The sequence below is a fragment of the Balaenoptera borealis genome (assembly GCF_965194805.1).
Source record: "Balaenoptera borealis genome assembly, chromosome: 3".
NCBI classification, from domain to species: domain Eukaryota; kingdom Metazoa; phylum Chordata; class Mammalia; order Artiodactyla; family Balaenopteridae; genus Balaenoptera; species Balaenoptera borealis.
The window spans coordinates 179,861,805-179,878,109 of record NC_138866.1 but is presented as its reverse complement, the minus strand read 5'-3'; the positions used below and the strand labels follow the sequence as shown (position 1 = coordinate 179,878,109).

The window sequence follows — 16,305 nt, the reverse complement described above, 5'->3', positions numbered from 1 at the left end:
GCGCCACAACTACTGAGCCCGAGTGCCACAACGACTGAAGCCCGCGTGCCTAGAGCCCGTGCTCTGCAACAAGAGGAGCCACCACGATGAGAAGCCCGCGCACCGCAACGAAGAGTAGCCCCCGCTCGCTGCAACTAGAGAAAGCCATGCAGCAATGAAGACCCAACACAGCCAAAAATAAAAATTAATTAATTAATAAAAAGAATAAGATTTATTGATGTATAATTGTGCAATAAAATTAATTCTAATGTATAATTTTGACAAGTGTATACGGCTAAGTAAGCATTACCATGATCAAAACATAAAGCTTGGGGACTTCCCTGGTGGTTCAGTGGTTACAACTTCACCTTCCAGTGCCGGGGCTGTGGGTTTGATCCCTCGTTGGGGAGCTAAGATCCCACATGCCTCGCGGCCAAAAAACCAAAACATATAACAGAAGCAATATTGTAACAAATTCAATAAAGACTTTAAAAAATGGTCCACATCGAAAAAAAAAATAAAGCTCTTTGTATCATCCCAAAAAATCCTCCTATGACCCTTTGCATTCAGTCTCTCCTTTGTGCTGGCCCCAGGAAACTCCTGATCTTTCCATGACATTAGTTTTGTCTTTGTCATATAGCATGTAGTTCTGCGTGTCTGGCTTCTTTCTCTTGCATTATTCATTTAAGAATCATCTATGCTTCAAGTATATCAGTATTTCTTTTTATGGCTGAGTAGTATTCCTTTGTATAGTTATACCATTTGTTTATTCATTTGTTACTTGAGGCACATTTGGTTTGTTTCCAGTTTTAACCAGTTTATTTTAAGGACCATGTTCCTTACCCTGTATCAAGCTGCCTTTGCAGGAGTGACTGGGCAGAGAATCTGTTATAAATGTTAGTAATTAGTCCTTGAGATTGATCCTCTTTGGTGAAGCAAAATTAACCTTTTTGCCTGACCTTTAGAACATGCATTGCTGTATGGGTTCGGGTTCACTTCACAATTCTCCAAAGTTGCCTTTATTCCTCAGGCCAACCTGTTCTCAGGAAGCACCATATTCTGGTGACTAGGGCTGCTTTTGTTTGGACCCCTGGGCTTTTCATCTGGGGATAGGGGCCCAGCAGGCATGGAACAGCAGAGCCGATGAAGTATCTTTTGTACAAAGTTATGGACTTTCCAGTGAGTTGGAATTCCCTGTTCTCCACCTACCTGCGGGCCTGGGCAAGTTACCTAATCCCTCTGGATCTCTGTGTCTTCATCTCTCAAACTGAGGTTGGATGAAATCAATGGTTTACAATCCATGTCCCACCGGGTCACTTAGACGCAGCTACGGAGACCAATGGCAGTAGGAGAGGTGATTCTGGGCTGCTGATTATCCATGCTTCGACAAGAGGACAGCTGTGTGTGTGTGTGTGTGTGTGTGTTTGTGTGTGTGTGTTTGTGTGTGTGCACCCTCACTCCACCTCTCCCTCTCTGCCCTGATTCTATACTTTTTTTTTTTTTTTAAATTTTTTGCCCGTGCCACGTGGCATGTGGGATCTTACTTCCCTGACCAGAGATCGAACCCCAAACTCCCTGCAGTGGAAGCGCAGAGTCTTAACCACTGGACCGCCAGGGAAGTCCCTGCCCTGATTCTAAATCAGATTTTGTTTGAACAAAAGATTCTACATCTAAAAACAGTTGGAAAAACACTGGACCAAATAGTCCTTAAGGTTCCTTCCTGCTCTAACTTTCCATGAGCATATGAAAGCAGTTTTTTAAAATTAATTTATTTTTATTTTTGGCTGTGTTGGGTCTTCGTTTCTGTGCGAGGGCTTTCTCTAGTTGCGGCGAGCGGGGGCCACTCTTCATCGCGGTGCGCGGGCCTCTCACTATCGCGGCCTCTCTTGTTGCGGAGCACAGGCTCCAGACGCGCAGGCTCAGTAGCTGTGGCTCACGGGCCCAGTTGCTCCGCGGCACGTGGGATCCTCCCCGACCAGGGCTCGAACCCGCGTCCCCTGCATTGGCAGGCAGATTCTCAACCACTGCGCCACCAGGGAAGCCCGAAAGCAGTTTTAAAGATAGAGAATCTCACTGTCTTTAATTAAAATGTAATCTTTAAAATTTGCTGCAAAACATTGGTTGATTCGAAATTTCAGAAAGAGCCTCAAAGAGAAAAATCCAGGTCAGAATCTATGACTGAGTCCTTGGAAATGGCAAAGCTATAAGGCACACTGCGTGGTTTCTATGCTTTTCAGCAAAAAAAAATCTAACATGAAATTTCCTCTTGATTCCAATTTAAAAAACCATTTTTTCTTTTTCTTCTTCTGAGGTAAGTGTAAGATAGTGTTTACAATCCGAAGTCACTAGAATATTCTTCAGAGCAGAAAAGTACTATTCCTTCCAGACTCCAGGAAGTTCATATTTTTCCATCTGTACTTCTTCTCTTAGAAATTTATGATGTCATTGATAGGACACATCTGCTATTTCCTGTTTCTTTTCCTTTATGACAGTCTATGAATAAGGTGTCTGGACCCCAGAGAAAGAAGATGAATGTTTGGCTACAAGGTTTGCTTTTCTTTGCGTTCCTTTTACTCCATATTTTAGGGCACTTATTTAAATCAGTGTTCAGTATGCAGTAATTAAGTGATTGCTGCACATTTCAACACTGTCCATTTATTGGTGGGCTACCCATGAATGTCATAACTTCAAGAGACTATCACTCTTGAGTAGTTCTGTCCAAGAGAACTTTCTGTGACGACAGAAATGGTCTCTTTTTGCTGAGCCACCAGCCACATGTGCTACTTGAAATGTGCCTCAAGTGACTAATGAACTAAGTATTTAATGTTAATTAAACGTAAGTCAACAGATGTGGCAAATGGCTACCCTACTGGCCAGTGTAGTTCAATGAAATTGGTAAAATAGTCCTATGCTTAGAGAGAAGAAGGTATTAAATTGTTTTTTATTGTTGGCATTTTTATGGTCAGAAATAGATGGCAGATTTTTACCCTTAAAATTTTTTAATTAAAAGTTTCTTCAGTGCCTGGCACATAAAAGAATCATAAATGATCGGATGGTAATAATAAGTTTCCTGTCACCTCCATCCTAGGTCTCACCTGCTCATGAATCCTGGGTGAGGTCACTTTAGCAATTTTTTTCCTGAGATTGCCAGATGTGTAGACACACCTTCACAGCTGCCATGGTCTTTCTGGGAGTTAAGAGCTAAGAGGGAGTCTCTCATTATGTGTGCTGCTGCCTTCTGATTTCCTATGCTTCTTCTTTGCTCAGCAGACCCTCAGTCATGGCTATGGCTTTCCAAATCCAGCCTTTACTTCACACTGCTCCAAGCCCTGGCCACCCCAGTATGCCTCCCATAAGCTCCCCTAGAGCCCTTAGATGTCTGTGTCCATCTGGACCACTCTACTTGCTGATGTGACCTTGCTTGGGCCCCGTGTTCACTTATGGCTCCTCAAACAGGCATCACCAAAGTGGAGTGTGATTGACTTAGGGGTCAGAGGCATGCCATAGGACCCAGTTGAAGGGACTGAGAATGCATCACTTAGAGAATGTCATTATATAGATACCATTTATCATATATACATTTATATTGTTCCAGGTACTGGGCAAAGTGCTCTTAACTCTCATTGAATCCCCATAGCAGTTGCATGTTCTATTTTCACACATCTTAGATGTGCTCTTAGGCTCAGAGAAGTTAAGTGACTTTCCTAAAGTCACACAGTTAGGAAGAGGCAAAGCTACGATTTCTTATCTACACTCTTTGGCTTTCAAGCATATAGTCTTAACCACAATACAATTCATTACAGAAGAGGGATAGTTCTTCAAAATCAACGCAGAGGGCAAATCTAAAAGGAACTGTATTTTAGGTGACTATAAAGAAGGTTTTTCTAATAATTCAAGCTCTTCAACTCCAAAGTACGCGGTGTCCCTCATTAGCAGCTCACAATCTTCGTGCTGGAGGATCAGAAACTGGTAAAAAGCATTCTGGAATAAGTGTCTGGAATCATCACATGTGGTAAATGAGCTCTCTGGGTCTTTCCAATTCAAATTTCTTCTGAATATGATTTCTTCTCTTGAGGGCATTTATTGACAATTTATTTCCGTTTGACTACTTTTTAATTTTCCGTGCAGTTCATAAAGACCATTCTTTTTCTGTGTAAAATCAGAGTGTAATTTATTCATTACTCAAACTGGCATAAGCAGGCTATTCTCTTCCTGTAGGCAGTCCAGTATAGGAGCCCACATCATGTTTCACCGGGGAATGAAGAATGGCCTGGGACTTCCCCGGTGGCGCAGTGGTTAAGAATCCGCCTGCCAATGCAGGAGACACGGGTTCGAGCCCTGGTCCGGGAAGATCCCACATGCCCGGAGCAACTAAGTCCGTGCGCCACAACTGCTGAGCACACGTGCCACAACTACTGAAGCGCACGCACCACAACAAAGAGTAGCCCCTGCTCACTGCAACTAGAGGAAGCCCGTGCGCAGCAACGAAGACCCAATGCAGCCAAAAGAAATCCCCCAAAACAAAAAAACATTCAAAGGCCAATACACATTTACGGTTAAAAAATTTCACAGGACACATCAAAATGGGTCAGTTCCATAACGGAGACACAGTAGGCATACTTTTATTTGTTAACAGCATTACATTAGCACATGTGAATGTTTCTATTAGTTATTATTACAAGCGGTACTCCTCAATTTCTCCTAACAAAAGTGAACGTGTGTGGGACTTCCCTGGTGGTCCAGTGGTTAAGACTCTGTGCTTCCAATGCAGGGGGCCTGGGTTTGAACCCTGGTTGGGGAACTAAGATCCCACATACCAAGAGGCAAAAAAAAAAAAAAAAAAAGTGAACGTGTGGTGGTAACGGGAACAATAGAAAAACACTTCACAATGAGACCATTTCTTCTCCTGGACATGACCATGTTTTCTTAGTTTGTAATCCAGCTTCTAACAATTTGGTCAGTGGATCATCTTGGAGAAGCAAGGCCCTAGCACTTGGAGGGCTGTAATTGTAACCGAGCAGGACACTATGGGGCCTTTCTGGGACAGACCCCCCTCCCCCATAGCTTCTGCTTTAGTTCCTCTCTGAAGTACCTAGATAATTTGTATCTGATGCATATTTCCTGAGTTTTTCAGATGCTAAAACCACTACCAAATGGAAGAAATTAACTACTTGATGATCATGAGCATTAGCTCCAGACCTTCTGGCACCTAAGGATTGATCACCATCAACCAATCAGAGAACTGTGCACGAGCTGATCACATACCCTGGGACGCCCCTCCCTCACCTGGCCCTTACAAAGGCTTTGCTACAATCGTTTGGAGTGGTCTGGGTTTTTGGGCACGAGCTACCTATTCTTGCTTCACCCTGCAATACACCTTTCTCTGCTCCCAACTCAGACGTTTCAGTATCATTTGGCCTCACTGTGCGTCAGCCACATGAACTTGCATTTTGTAACTTAAATAGTTCTATGAACAGCATCTCCTATCTTGGGGGTATTTTCCAAGCTAAAACAGAATGAACCTCGCTAACAATTAAGCAGGCGTCCTCTGTGTTAGCTCACACCGGATCTCTGGGGCACGTGTGCTGATTTCTGCACTTGTAACTCTTGGCACCTTCTCTGGGCGAGAGGCTAATTTATCTCCATCACTCAAGCTAGGGCCCAACACCAGGCACGTGGTACGTGCTCAAGGCTAATGGAAGAAAGCTTTGGACGCTTTAGGCTTCCAAGGGACAGAAAAGCAGCATGCCTGAAAAATAAGTTTTTCTGGATTCTAACCCGTGTTAATTCACTTTGAGGCAAAGGCAGATTTTGCCCCTCTACTGAGCCCAGGATTTTCTTTTTCCCTCCCAAGGCTCCTGAATACACCTTAAAAGGAAGATGGAGCGTAAATCCGGCCAAGGAGTGGCTGCCATTCACTTGGGAGGCCTTGGTGCTTTCTGCCCTTTGTCCGCCTGCTAACCTCTGCCAGCCCCGGGCCCCGCGCTGTCCTGTGAAGCCGTGAGCCTGAGCTTTTGGGAGGAGGGGGCGGGGGGTACTGAAAAGCGGCGGAACCAAAGGCGAGGGAGCCGCGCTGCCGGGGGGAAGGAGGAGCCACGGGACCGGCAGGCCTAGCTCCGAGGCGGCGGCGGCGGCGGCGGCGGCGGCGGCGGCGGCGTGGGGATGGAGGCCCTGCGGGTCCTGGAGCTGTACAGCGGCATTGGGGGTATGCACCAGGCGCTGAGAGGTAAGAGGGCACAGGCCGCCTCCTCCCTCGCGCGTTGTTGGTGGTCAGAGCTCGGGCTCCTGGGAGGGGCGGAGCGGCGAGACACTAGGGGCGGAGACTGCAGGGGAAACTCTGTGTGTGTGTGTGTGTGTGTGTGTGTGTGTGTGTGCGCGCGCGCGCGCGCGCGCGCGTGTGTGTGTGTGTGTGTGTGGGCGGGGGAGTTGCTCGGTTGTCGTAGAAACCGTCGGCTCGGCGCCCCAGCCGCCCCTGCGGGTGGAGGCTCCCTTCCTCCCGCCTCGAGCCTGGTCCGAAGGGCGGGCGGGGCACCTACCAGGACCCAGTTTGTGAGTCCTGATCCTTAAGGCTTGGCTGTGAAGTCAAACCAAAACCGTACCGCCAAAGGGGGAGGGGTGAGCCCCCTGCCCTGTGCCGAGCCCCAGTTCGGTATGGCTGTCACCAGCGGCGTGGAAGCTCGGTCCTTCACCCTCGAGGAGGTCACAGCGGGGGAGGGGAGGTCACTGGGCTGGGTTCTGCCGGTGAGGGACGAATCTTCAAAGGTATAACGACAGTGCCACGTAGAAGTTAGTGAACACTCAGCCGAACTGTAGGGGAATCCTGGAGAAAAATCCCGGTCAGTTCTGATCATTGAGAAGAAACATCTTGTCTTGTTACTTCATGTCTGGATACGTTTAGGCGCCAGAAGCCCTGAGTTCAAGCTTAGTTGCCGTGTGACCTTAACATTTTTGAGCCTGTTTCCTGGTTTTACAACGTGAAAAGTAATTCAGAGATGGAGAATTATGAGGATTAAAGAAAAAGTGGGGAAAACCTTTAATAATGCCTGGTACATTGTAACCACTCACAATATTATAAAGTATTGTCACGATTTTATGTACCTTTTCCATGTTGAGGTTTTTAGATTTCTTTGGTGCTAAGTTGGAACTGCAAGGTTTATTTTCAGTGATATTCACTCAAAAATATTTATTGAGCTCCTCTTATGTTCCAGGTACTGTGCTAGGCCTTGGAGGTATAGAGTGACAAATAGATTTGGAATGCACATGTTTATTCTTAAATTACTATGACAACGGCAAAACTGAAACTTCCCTGCTTCCTTTTTTTTAGTACCAAAGATAACAAGAGACTAATACCGTAACATACGGACAGTATGTAATGAGTTGAGCACATAAATTTTCTGAGCATATATATTGAGTTTTGATTCTAGAAGAGGTTAGTGATTCTTAAATTTTTATTGCCTACCAATTATTTGATGGCTCTCTATGTTCAGTTCCTATACCAAAATTTACCAGTAGGAAAACAGAACAAAACTTTAACATTATTTGCTCTCTTAGTTAATTTTCTAGGATTGTATAATGTCAGCATTTTCTCCATATCTTGAAACCCCTTAATGAACATGATTTTAACGGTTATGTAGTGCTTTATCACAAGCTATAATTCAGCTACTCCTTAAGTGTTGAATGTTAGATATTTCCCCCCATTTTTTTTGCAAGTATAAATGTGCTGCAATTAATTATTGAACATAAACCTTGATTTTTCTCTTTAGTGTGTTTTCTAGAAGTCAAATTAATTAATAAAAGACTATGTGCTAGGTACTAAGTCAAAAATTACGAGAATTTTTAAAGACTTTTGGTAACGTAGCAGATTGCTTCTCAGAGGTTTCTGAGTGCCTCCTCAAACTACATATTCCTCAGGGTTTGTATTACCATTTTTAACCTTTGTGAATTTGATACGGGAAATTGTATAATTTTAATCTGCATCTTTTGGGGGGTTAATGAAATAGTTAGATGTTTTCCCTCCTACTAGTCAATGCACCCCGAATTTGTACACATATTTCTATTGCTACTGCTACCATCCCGAATCCAAGCTATATCATGTTTCACTTAAATTATTAAAAACAGTTTCCCAACTGCTCCCCTGCTTCCTTCCCAGCTGCTTCCACTCTACTTTCCTACTCCATCCTTTCTCCCCATAGCAACAAAGTGATCTCTTACCCAGTAAACTGGATCGTGTCACTCCTCTGCTTCAGTGGTTTCCCTCTGAGGTTAGAATCACAGCCCCCTCTTCTTAGTAGGCCTGTGAGATCTGGCTTCTGTCCACCTCTTCAACCTGCTCTCTCCCCTGCTTCTCTTTTCCAGGCTTGCAGGTCTTCTTTCTCTGTGTTGCCAGTATTGTAACCTAGGTCTCTCTTTTTTTTTTTAATTAAAAAAAAGTTTTTAAATTTTTTGCCCACGTGGCACGTGGGATCTTAGTTGAAGCCGGAGTCTTAGCCACTGGACCACCAGGGAAGTCCCTGTAACCTAGGTCTCTTAACCCGACCTCTTAACGATGCTATCTATGTTGCCATTTTTCTAGTGAGATCCACTAATTGAATCTATATCTTAAATAATGAGAAGCAGCCAACAGGAATAATACTGGATTTAAATTTTGGCAAATTTCTAGATAAGGTTTATGATTGAATTTTTTCTGCTGTAAAATATACATAACAAAATGTGCCATTTTAACCATTTTTAAGTGTATTCGGTAGCTTAAGTACTACATTCACAGTGTTGTGCAATCATCACTATTGTCTGTTTCCAGAACTTTTTCATCATCGCAAACAGAAACTCTATACTCTAAATAACTGCTCCCCATCTCCTCTCCCCCAGCCCCCGGTGACCACTATTCTGCTTTGTCTCTACTAATTTGTCTTTACGGGGTACCTTATATAAGTGCAATTATACAATATTTGTCCTTTTGTGTCTGGCTTATTTCACTTAGGGTGATGTTTTCAAGGTTCATCCATGTTGTAGTATGTATCAGTACTTCATTCCTTTTTACGGTTGAATAATTTTCCATTATATGCATATACCATATTTTGCTTATCCATTCATCTGTTGATGGGCCCATGGGCTGTTTCCACCTGTTGGCTATTGTGAATAATACTGCTGTGAACATTGGTTTATATGTATGTATCTGAGTCCCTGTTTTTAGTTCTTTTGAATATATACGGAGGAGTAGAATTGCTGGATCATATGGTAACTCTGTGTTTAACTTTTTGAAGAACCACTAAACTGTCTTCTTTAGTGGCTGCACAATTTTATATTCCCAAGGGCAATGTATGAAGGTTCCAATTTCTTTATTTCCACATTCTTGACTTGTTATTCCCTTTTTTTTTTTTTTTTGATAATAGTCATCCTAATGGGTGTGAAAAAAATATCCCATTGTGGTTTTGATTTCCATTTTCCCTAATAACTAAGGAAGTTGAACATTTTTTCATGTGCTTATTGGCCATTTGTGTATCTTCTTTGGAGAAATGTCTAAGTCCTTTGCTCATTTTGGAATTGGGTCTTTTTTATTGTTCTGTTGTATGAGTTCTGTATATATTCTGGATATTGATCTTTTATGAGGTATATGATTTGTAAATATTTTCTCTCACATAACTGAATTCTAGTAGTTATAAAAGGTATATTTAATTTCTTTGGCAGCATGACAGATTTTCTTCAAACCCAATGGACATTTTAATACATCAATAAGCATTTTTCATCCTTAGCTGTATATGCAATATGCTATTGTATTGTTGCAGTAACTACATAGATGCTTCTGTATCTTCTAAGTTTCTTTTAACTTTATTTTATATCTGCATGTCCGTGTATTAACTTAGTCCTCGTTCTGTGGTATTTTTCTTTGTTCCTGTACCACCTCTAGCACAGAAGCACACTTGCGACAGGTTCTCTGTAGCGGACTATTGAGTTTGTTATTGAATTGGTATTCACTCTACCATCACGTTGGTAAAACCATAGTTTGCTTAGTCCAAATTTTTGTATGATACAGAATTCGTAGTTGCAAACCACAGAATCCACTCTCTAGCTAACATCAGCAGAAAAAAAATTTTTAAAGGGCATTTGGAAGCCCACAGAATTTACAGGACACCCAACAAACAGGTCAAGAGAATGGGGGCACCACTCAAACCACATTCCGGGCAACGGCCCCATGAGTCCTCGTACTGACATCACAGCTTCCACCAGGAATGCTGAGGACTGGAGGTTAGAGGTGCTGTCACACGTTTGCCCTGAAAGGGGCACCTTTACCACCTCTCTTACCAAAAAAGATGAGTTTTCTCATTTGCTTTCTTACATTGCTATTTCTGAATTGAAGTCATGTGAGAATGCAGTTGGTTGGTGGCCATTAGATCCCATTGCCAGACTAAGGAAGCTGGGAGAGTGAGTTCTGGCTTCAGTTTTGGGAAGAAGGGACTCATAAAGTGGCAAAATTTTGAACAACAGGAAACGTAGGCAAAGATTCTAGATGGCCACAAGCATAGTAAATGTCATTGCATTCTTTAATACATATTTGCCCCTGTATAGGAACCACTTATTACCACTTTGATATTATTTATGCCTGCATAGCCTGTAGAGTTTTGGCTAGAGAATCTTCCAAGTGAAAACATTTTTCAGAAAGTAGTGGAAGTAGTAGTTTCATGAGTTAAATAGCAGTGGAACCTGCAAGGACACCTGCAAATATGAATGGTTAGCAAATAAGAATCTGCTTTTCTCATAAAATATAATATCAGGGAAAGAGTAAAATGTGGTTTAAGGTGGTGAATAAAGGAAAGCTCTAGCTGATTACTATTATATATCTAGTCAACTACTGGGACAGCCTTAAAAGCAAAACGTCTTGCCCTCCCAAATAATTTTGAAAGGTCTTTCAAGGTGTTGGTTTTGAGTTTTAGCCACATAATACTTATTCATATTTAGTAAGAATTACCCAGCCTTAATATTTTCTGTTAAAAGGATAGGCCTGTTATAGTTATTCATTTTCTGAATCTCTTTTGTCTTTATTTCTCAATGACTTATATTCCAACTTGGGATTCTACCAAACTACTTTGTGATTTGGTGTGCTTATAACCAAATGGGATAAGTACATTATGATGAAATGTAGATCTGAATGTCACCAGGGGTAGTTTTGAAACATCGGTTGTAAGGGGCTGAAATTTGAACTGCTTAACTTTTTTTCTTTTATATTTATCCTTTGAGGTTGTAAAAACGTCCTCTTTATGCCTATTTTCCCACAGTTATTCTTGTATGACTTATTGTCAGATTTAAAGTAAAGCAAGGCAAAAATGTGTCCCGTTTAAAAATATGTATCATTTGTTGTTTGGTATCTATGGGAGTTATTAGATTGTTTTTTCTCTGAACTTGAAATTCAAGGAAGAAATATGTAGAGTGAATTTTTTGTATTCAAAGAGGAGCATCCCAACTTTCCATTGGATGACAGAATTACCTTTCTTTTATGTGATGAAAAATGAATGCATACTTCACTGCAGAGTATTTATTACAGTAAGTCCTCTACCTACAAACCTTCAGAGATGCGAACTTGCATTCACATGTCCAATCAGGTAAGTTAGTTCAAGTCTCTGGCGTACACTGTCACGTGCGCTCATCTTCTACAAGTGGTTGTGCTTTTGTGTACTTTACTGTACAGTACTGTATAGAGTACAGTAGTGCCGTATCTTTATTTCAAGCCCAGGATGTCCGGAAGCGAGCATAAAAGCAGCGGTGATGTAGCTGATACTGCTAAGAAGTGCCAAGCGATAACAATGGAAACTGTACTGTAAGATTAAAAATGTTTTCTTTAGTGTTTGTTTGTTTGTTATGTATTATTTGTGTGAAAAGTATTATAAACCTATTACAGTACAGTACCATATGGCCGATTGTGTTAGGTGGGTACCTAGGCTAACTTTGCTGGATTTACTAACAAATTAGACTTACTTACGAATGTGCTCTCGGAATGGAACTCGTTCGTATGTAGGGGACTTACTGTACTATATTCCACACGTCAAATTACTTCTCCCATGTTAATGAATAGATGACCAATTTACTCTGTGTTAGGACCTATCTATTGGGTTTTTTTAGGGAGCTCAATAAATAGTACCCCTCTTCTTAATTCTGAACAAAAAGAGAAACAAAACAGAAGAATAAGGCAAATAGGAAATCAAAATCTATATGATTTTTATTACTAATAAAGGCTGAGTTGGAGCATGTAGCTTAGTGAGAAGGCCAAGTGGGTCAGCTCATGTTCAGCCAGAGAAGTCGGCAGCTTACCTTCCGGGCACAGCTGGAGAAGCAAGCAGAATGTGTGCTCCCTGTGGGTAGCGCATTCCCAAGAGGAGGGGGGAGCTGAGCAGCCCTGGCCAGTTTATTCTTCCCAAATTAGCCAGTTAGAGAAGTCAACGAAGAAGTCCACTGAAGAGAGCAAAAGGATAGGATAGGGGAGGAGTTTAGAGTGAATGGAAACCACTCACTTGGAAGAAACAGCAGTAAATGCCTCCCATTTTACATTAACTTTGCCAGCTGCTTTTAGGAATCCTTCAGGTATTATAGTTTTTAAAAATTTTGCAAATCATTCTTTTTAATATTTGATACTTAAACTCTTTCTGACAATCATTTGATAGTGTCCAATAATTGGAAATAAGATACCTTGTTTTTACAGCAGCTTGGTCTTAAATCATTGTTATTTGGCTCCATGGGAGAGTAACAGTGGACAGTGTTTATGTAGGAGAGGCTCAAGGAGAGGTCTCTTATTAGGAGCACAGTTATATTGTCAGAAGGACTTCCTAGCTATGTGACCTTGGGGAAAAATGAAACTTTCTGTGCCTCAGTGTCCTCTGCTATAAAAGAGGATAATAATAACACCTACCTCAAAGGGGAATTGTGAAGATTATGAATTAATAAAAATAAAGCAGTAAATAGTGCTTGGAACATAGTAAGTGCTCAGTAAATATGGGCAACTATTATCAAAAATCATAAAGTTATAGAAAGTTATTATATGTTGTTAAAAATGGCCTTTAGGAGAAACTGATTATTAAATATTTGAAGTTGTCAAAGAGCTTTCAGACTAGATTTGAATTATACAGGAATAAGTTGGTGAAGGAAAGAATTATTTACAGCTGCTATAGATGATATGGAATGAAAATGAAGAGTAAAAGAGAAGGGCATTGAAGAGAGTGGAATATTCCGTTTTGCCCTCTTGACCCCCTAGAAAGCTTACTTAACCTTCTCTACTAGAGAACAGATTTACTAGCCTGGATCCACTTCATGTTCATTTTCGTGAACTCTGTCCCAGTGTTTTCTGAACTACTCTGTGTGTTTCTCTGAGTGATAAAATTAATGCCATTATTTAGGAATAAGACAGGTCTGCCACATACTAGCTGTCTAAATATTGGAAAATTATTCAATTTTCTGGGCCCAGGTACCCTGTATGTGAGATAGATATAATACCTTCTCATAGGGTATTATGAATGTAAAATGAAACAGTTGATGAATGAAAAATAATGTGGGTACTCAGTAAATGTTAGTTCCTTTTCTTTTTCCCACATTAATTGTAACTAGCTTTTTCCTCTTAGTTGTGTTGGATTCCCTTATTGATAAAATTGGGATAACAATACTAACTTTGTAGGCTTGTTAGGATTTAATGAAACAGTGTATATATAGAGCTAGTATAGTTCCTGGTACATAATATATAAATAGTATTGATGATGTTACTTAGGAAGTTGAACATTTTCATATGCTTGTTATTTGTATTAATTTTGTGGCTTGTTTATGTTGCCATTGGTATATTCTTTTTTATAATTGGCGTTTGTGGTTCAATTTTGTTATGATATTTTTACCAAGCAGGATTTTGAAGGATGATTGGGAGTTTTCCAGATAGTAAAAAAGGGAAAGTATGTACCAGCCAAAAGGAGAATTCTGTACAGACACACAGGCATGAAATAGCATGCTCTATGTGGATACACACAGGTATTAAGATATTATTGCAATATAAAAGCTCCAAGACAGTAGAAGGTGTTTACAAGTTACCAAATCATGAAATGCCACGTATAACCTGGTAAGGTGCTTGGATTTTCATCTTCTAAGTCTGATTAGTGAAGGAAGGTTAATGAACCTTTTGGGGTTATGTTCTAGAAATTTTACCCTATGACCACAGGAGGGGTGAGGAGATTAGAGGCAAGGTGGTAAGTTAGGAGGTGATTGTTGAGAGATGATGAATGTAGGCAGAGCCAATAAATGGAGAAGACTTTTACTCACAAGATATACAGGATCTGGAAGTCAGCAAAACCTGGTAGTTATTGGAATGTTAGGTACCCAGATTTCTGACTTGGATGATTTAACAGATGGTACAGTCAAGGTTGGGGAGAAATAATAGATTCCATTTTAGAGTTACAGAGTTTGAGTTTTCCTTGGGACCCATGGAAATTGTGCATTTTGGGCTGAGGGAGAGAGGACTGGAGACGGGGATTTATTTCTGTCTATATGCGAGTGTACAGAGAAGAGGACCAACAAGATGGAACACCGAGGACTATGGTTTTTTTGGCTAGGTAGATAAATACAGTAAGTCCCCTACATACGAACAAGTTCAGTTCCTAGAGTGTGTTCGTAAGTCCAACAAAGTTAGCCTAGGTACCCACCTAACACAATCGGCTATATAGTACTGTAATAGGTTTATGATACTTTTCACACAAATAATACATAAAGAACAAACGCAAAAAATAAAACATTTTTAATCTTACAGTACAGTTTACATTGTTATTGCTTGGCGCTTCCTAGCAGTACCAGCTACATCACCTCTGCTTTTATGCTCACTTCCGGACATCCTGGGCCTGAAATAAAGTTACTGTACTACTGTACTCTATACAGTACTGTACAGTAAAGTACACAAAAGCACAACCACTTGTAGAAGATGAGCGCACGTGACAGTGTACGCCAGACACGTGAACTAACTTATGTGATTGGACATGCGAACGCACGTTCACATCTTTGAAAGTTCGCAACTTGAGGATTTGTATGTAGGGGACTTACTGTAGTATTCAAGGAGAGAAACTGAGAACTAAAATTAGAGAGCAAGAAGTAGAACCAAGAAAACATTGTGCCATGAAAATAGAGAGAGGAGGGGATCTCGAGGACTGATTGGATAATACAAGCCAAGTGAAATAAGGATTAAAATGAGTTCTTGGATTAGTTGCCACTTCCTGGCTGATATCCTATGCAACAGTCTTCTGAGGAATTAATCGGTGTGCCTTGATGGTTAAGTAAGTTCGGAAAACTTCACATGATTTTGGCCCTTGAATCATTCTCAGGACGCATTAATGTATCCCAGATGTTGAGAAGCCCTGCAAAAAAGACGCTGTTTGGCTTAAAACAGCACTTCCCCATGCATATGAGCAGGGTACGCTTTTTTTTTTCAGCGAGAGAGGGGAGCACCGTTAGCGTCCTGTGTAATAGCGTTCCTCAGCTGTCTTGGGAAATGCCTGATGGGCAGCAAGAGGACACCAATGGAGCTGTGAGGGGAGATGCCGGAAGGCAGCAAGCTGTCTGATTACATCGACAGCTTTGACTAAGTCTAAAGTAAGCTTCTCTGTAGTTTTTCTACGCGGCGGGATTTGTTAGTGTTCCCGTTATCCCTGTTTTGTTCTAAAGACGTGCAAAACTGAGCTCCTGGTTCTCCTTACTCCTCCCAAACGTGCTCCCCTTGTGGCCTTCCTCATCCCAGTGACAGGCGTCCCCCTTCTTCCAGGGGCCCAGCCCTAGGCCTTGGAGTCACCTCCGTGTCTTCTCTTTCACTCACATCAGCAAATTCCAGAGGCTCTACCTTCAAGCCGTATTTATAATTCCATCCTTTCTCTGCGTCTTCACCTTTACCACCTCATCCCTGTCCTGTTTCATCAGTCTCCTGGGCCCCGAGCTGAGTGTTCAGCGTAGCCCCCGATTCTCCCGCCCTTGCTTCACCCCGTAGCACTGCCGGGGGTCGGGGCTTGGCTCTCACCCTCAGGATGCTCAGTTTCTCCGCGGCGTCTGCACTCAGATGAAGCACCAGGCCGTGGACCCGGGATCTAGGTGCTCCAGCAGCTGTCGGGAGGGGGTGGATACCATGACTCTAAGTGGAGAGGAAGGGAGAGTCATACGTGTGAAACAATGGGGGGGGGAATATATATATACACACACACCCCTAGTTCCTAAAATCCTTGTAATTTCCTACGTGATAAGAGCACTGGGGGCAGCTTTGGTTCTAATATTTGGTCTTTGACCCTGGTTCCTGACACAGAGCTCCTAAATCTCTTAGAATTCCCTGGG

At 41.9% G+C, this 16,305-nt stretch overlaps 1 protein-coding gene across 8 annotated transcripts in view; it reads left to right on the top strand.

The window, feature by feature from the left end:
* The first annotated feature begins 792 nt into the window (after positions 1–792).
* TRDMT1 (tRNA aspartic acid methyltransferase 1) overlaps positions 793–16,305 on the top strand; it is a 72,668-nt gene continuing 57,155 nt past the window's right edge. For 4 of the 8 annotated variants that reach the window (XM_082385605.1, XM_082385606.1, XM_082385604.1 and 1 more), the window contains exon 1: positions 793–6,205. In XM_082385605.1, coding sequence (XP_082241731.1) covers positions 6,142–6,205 — 64 coding nt within the window. In that variant the 5' untranslated portion in view covers positions 793–6,141. The other 4 variants (XM_082385610.1, XM_082385609.1, XM_082385607.1 and 1 more) reach the window with 3 other exon arrangements.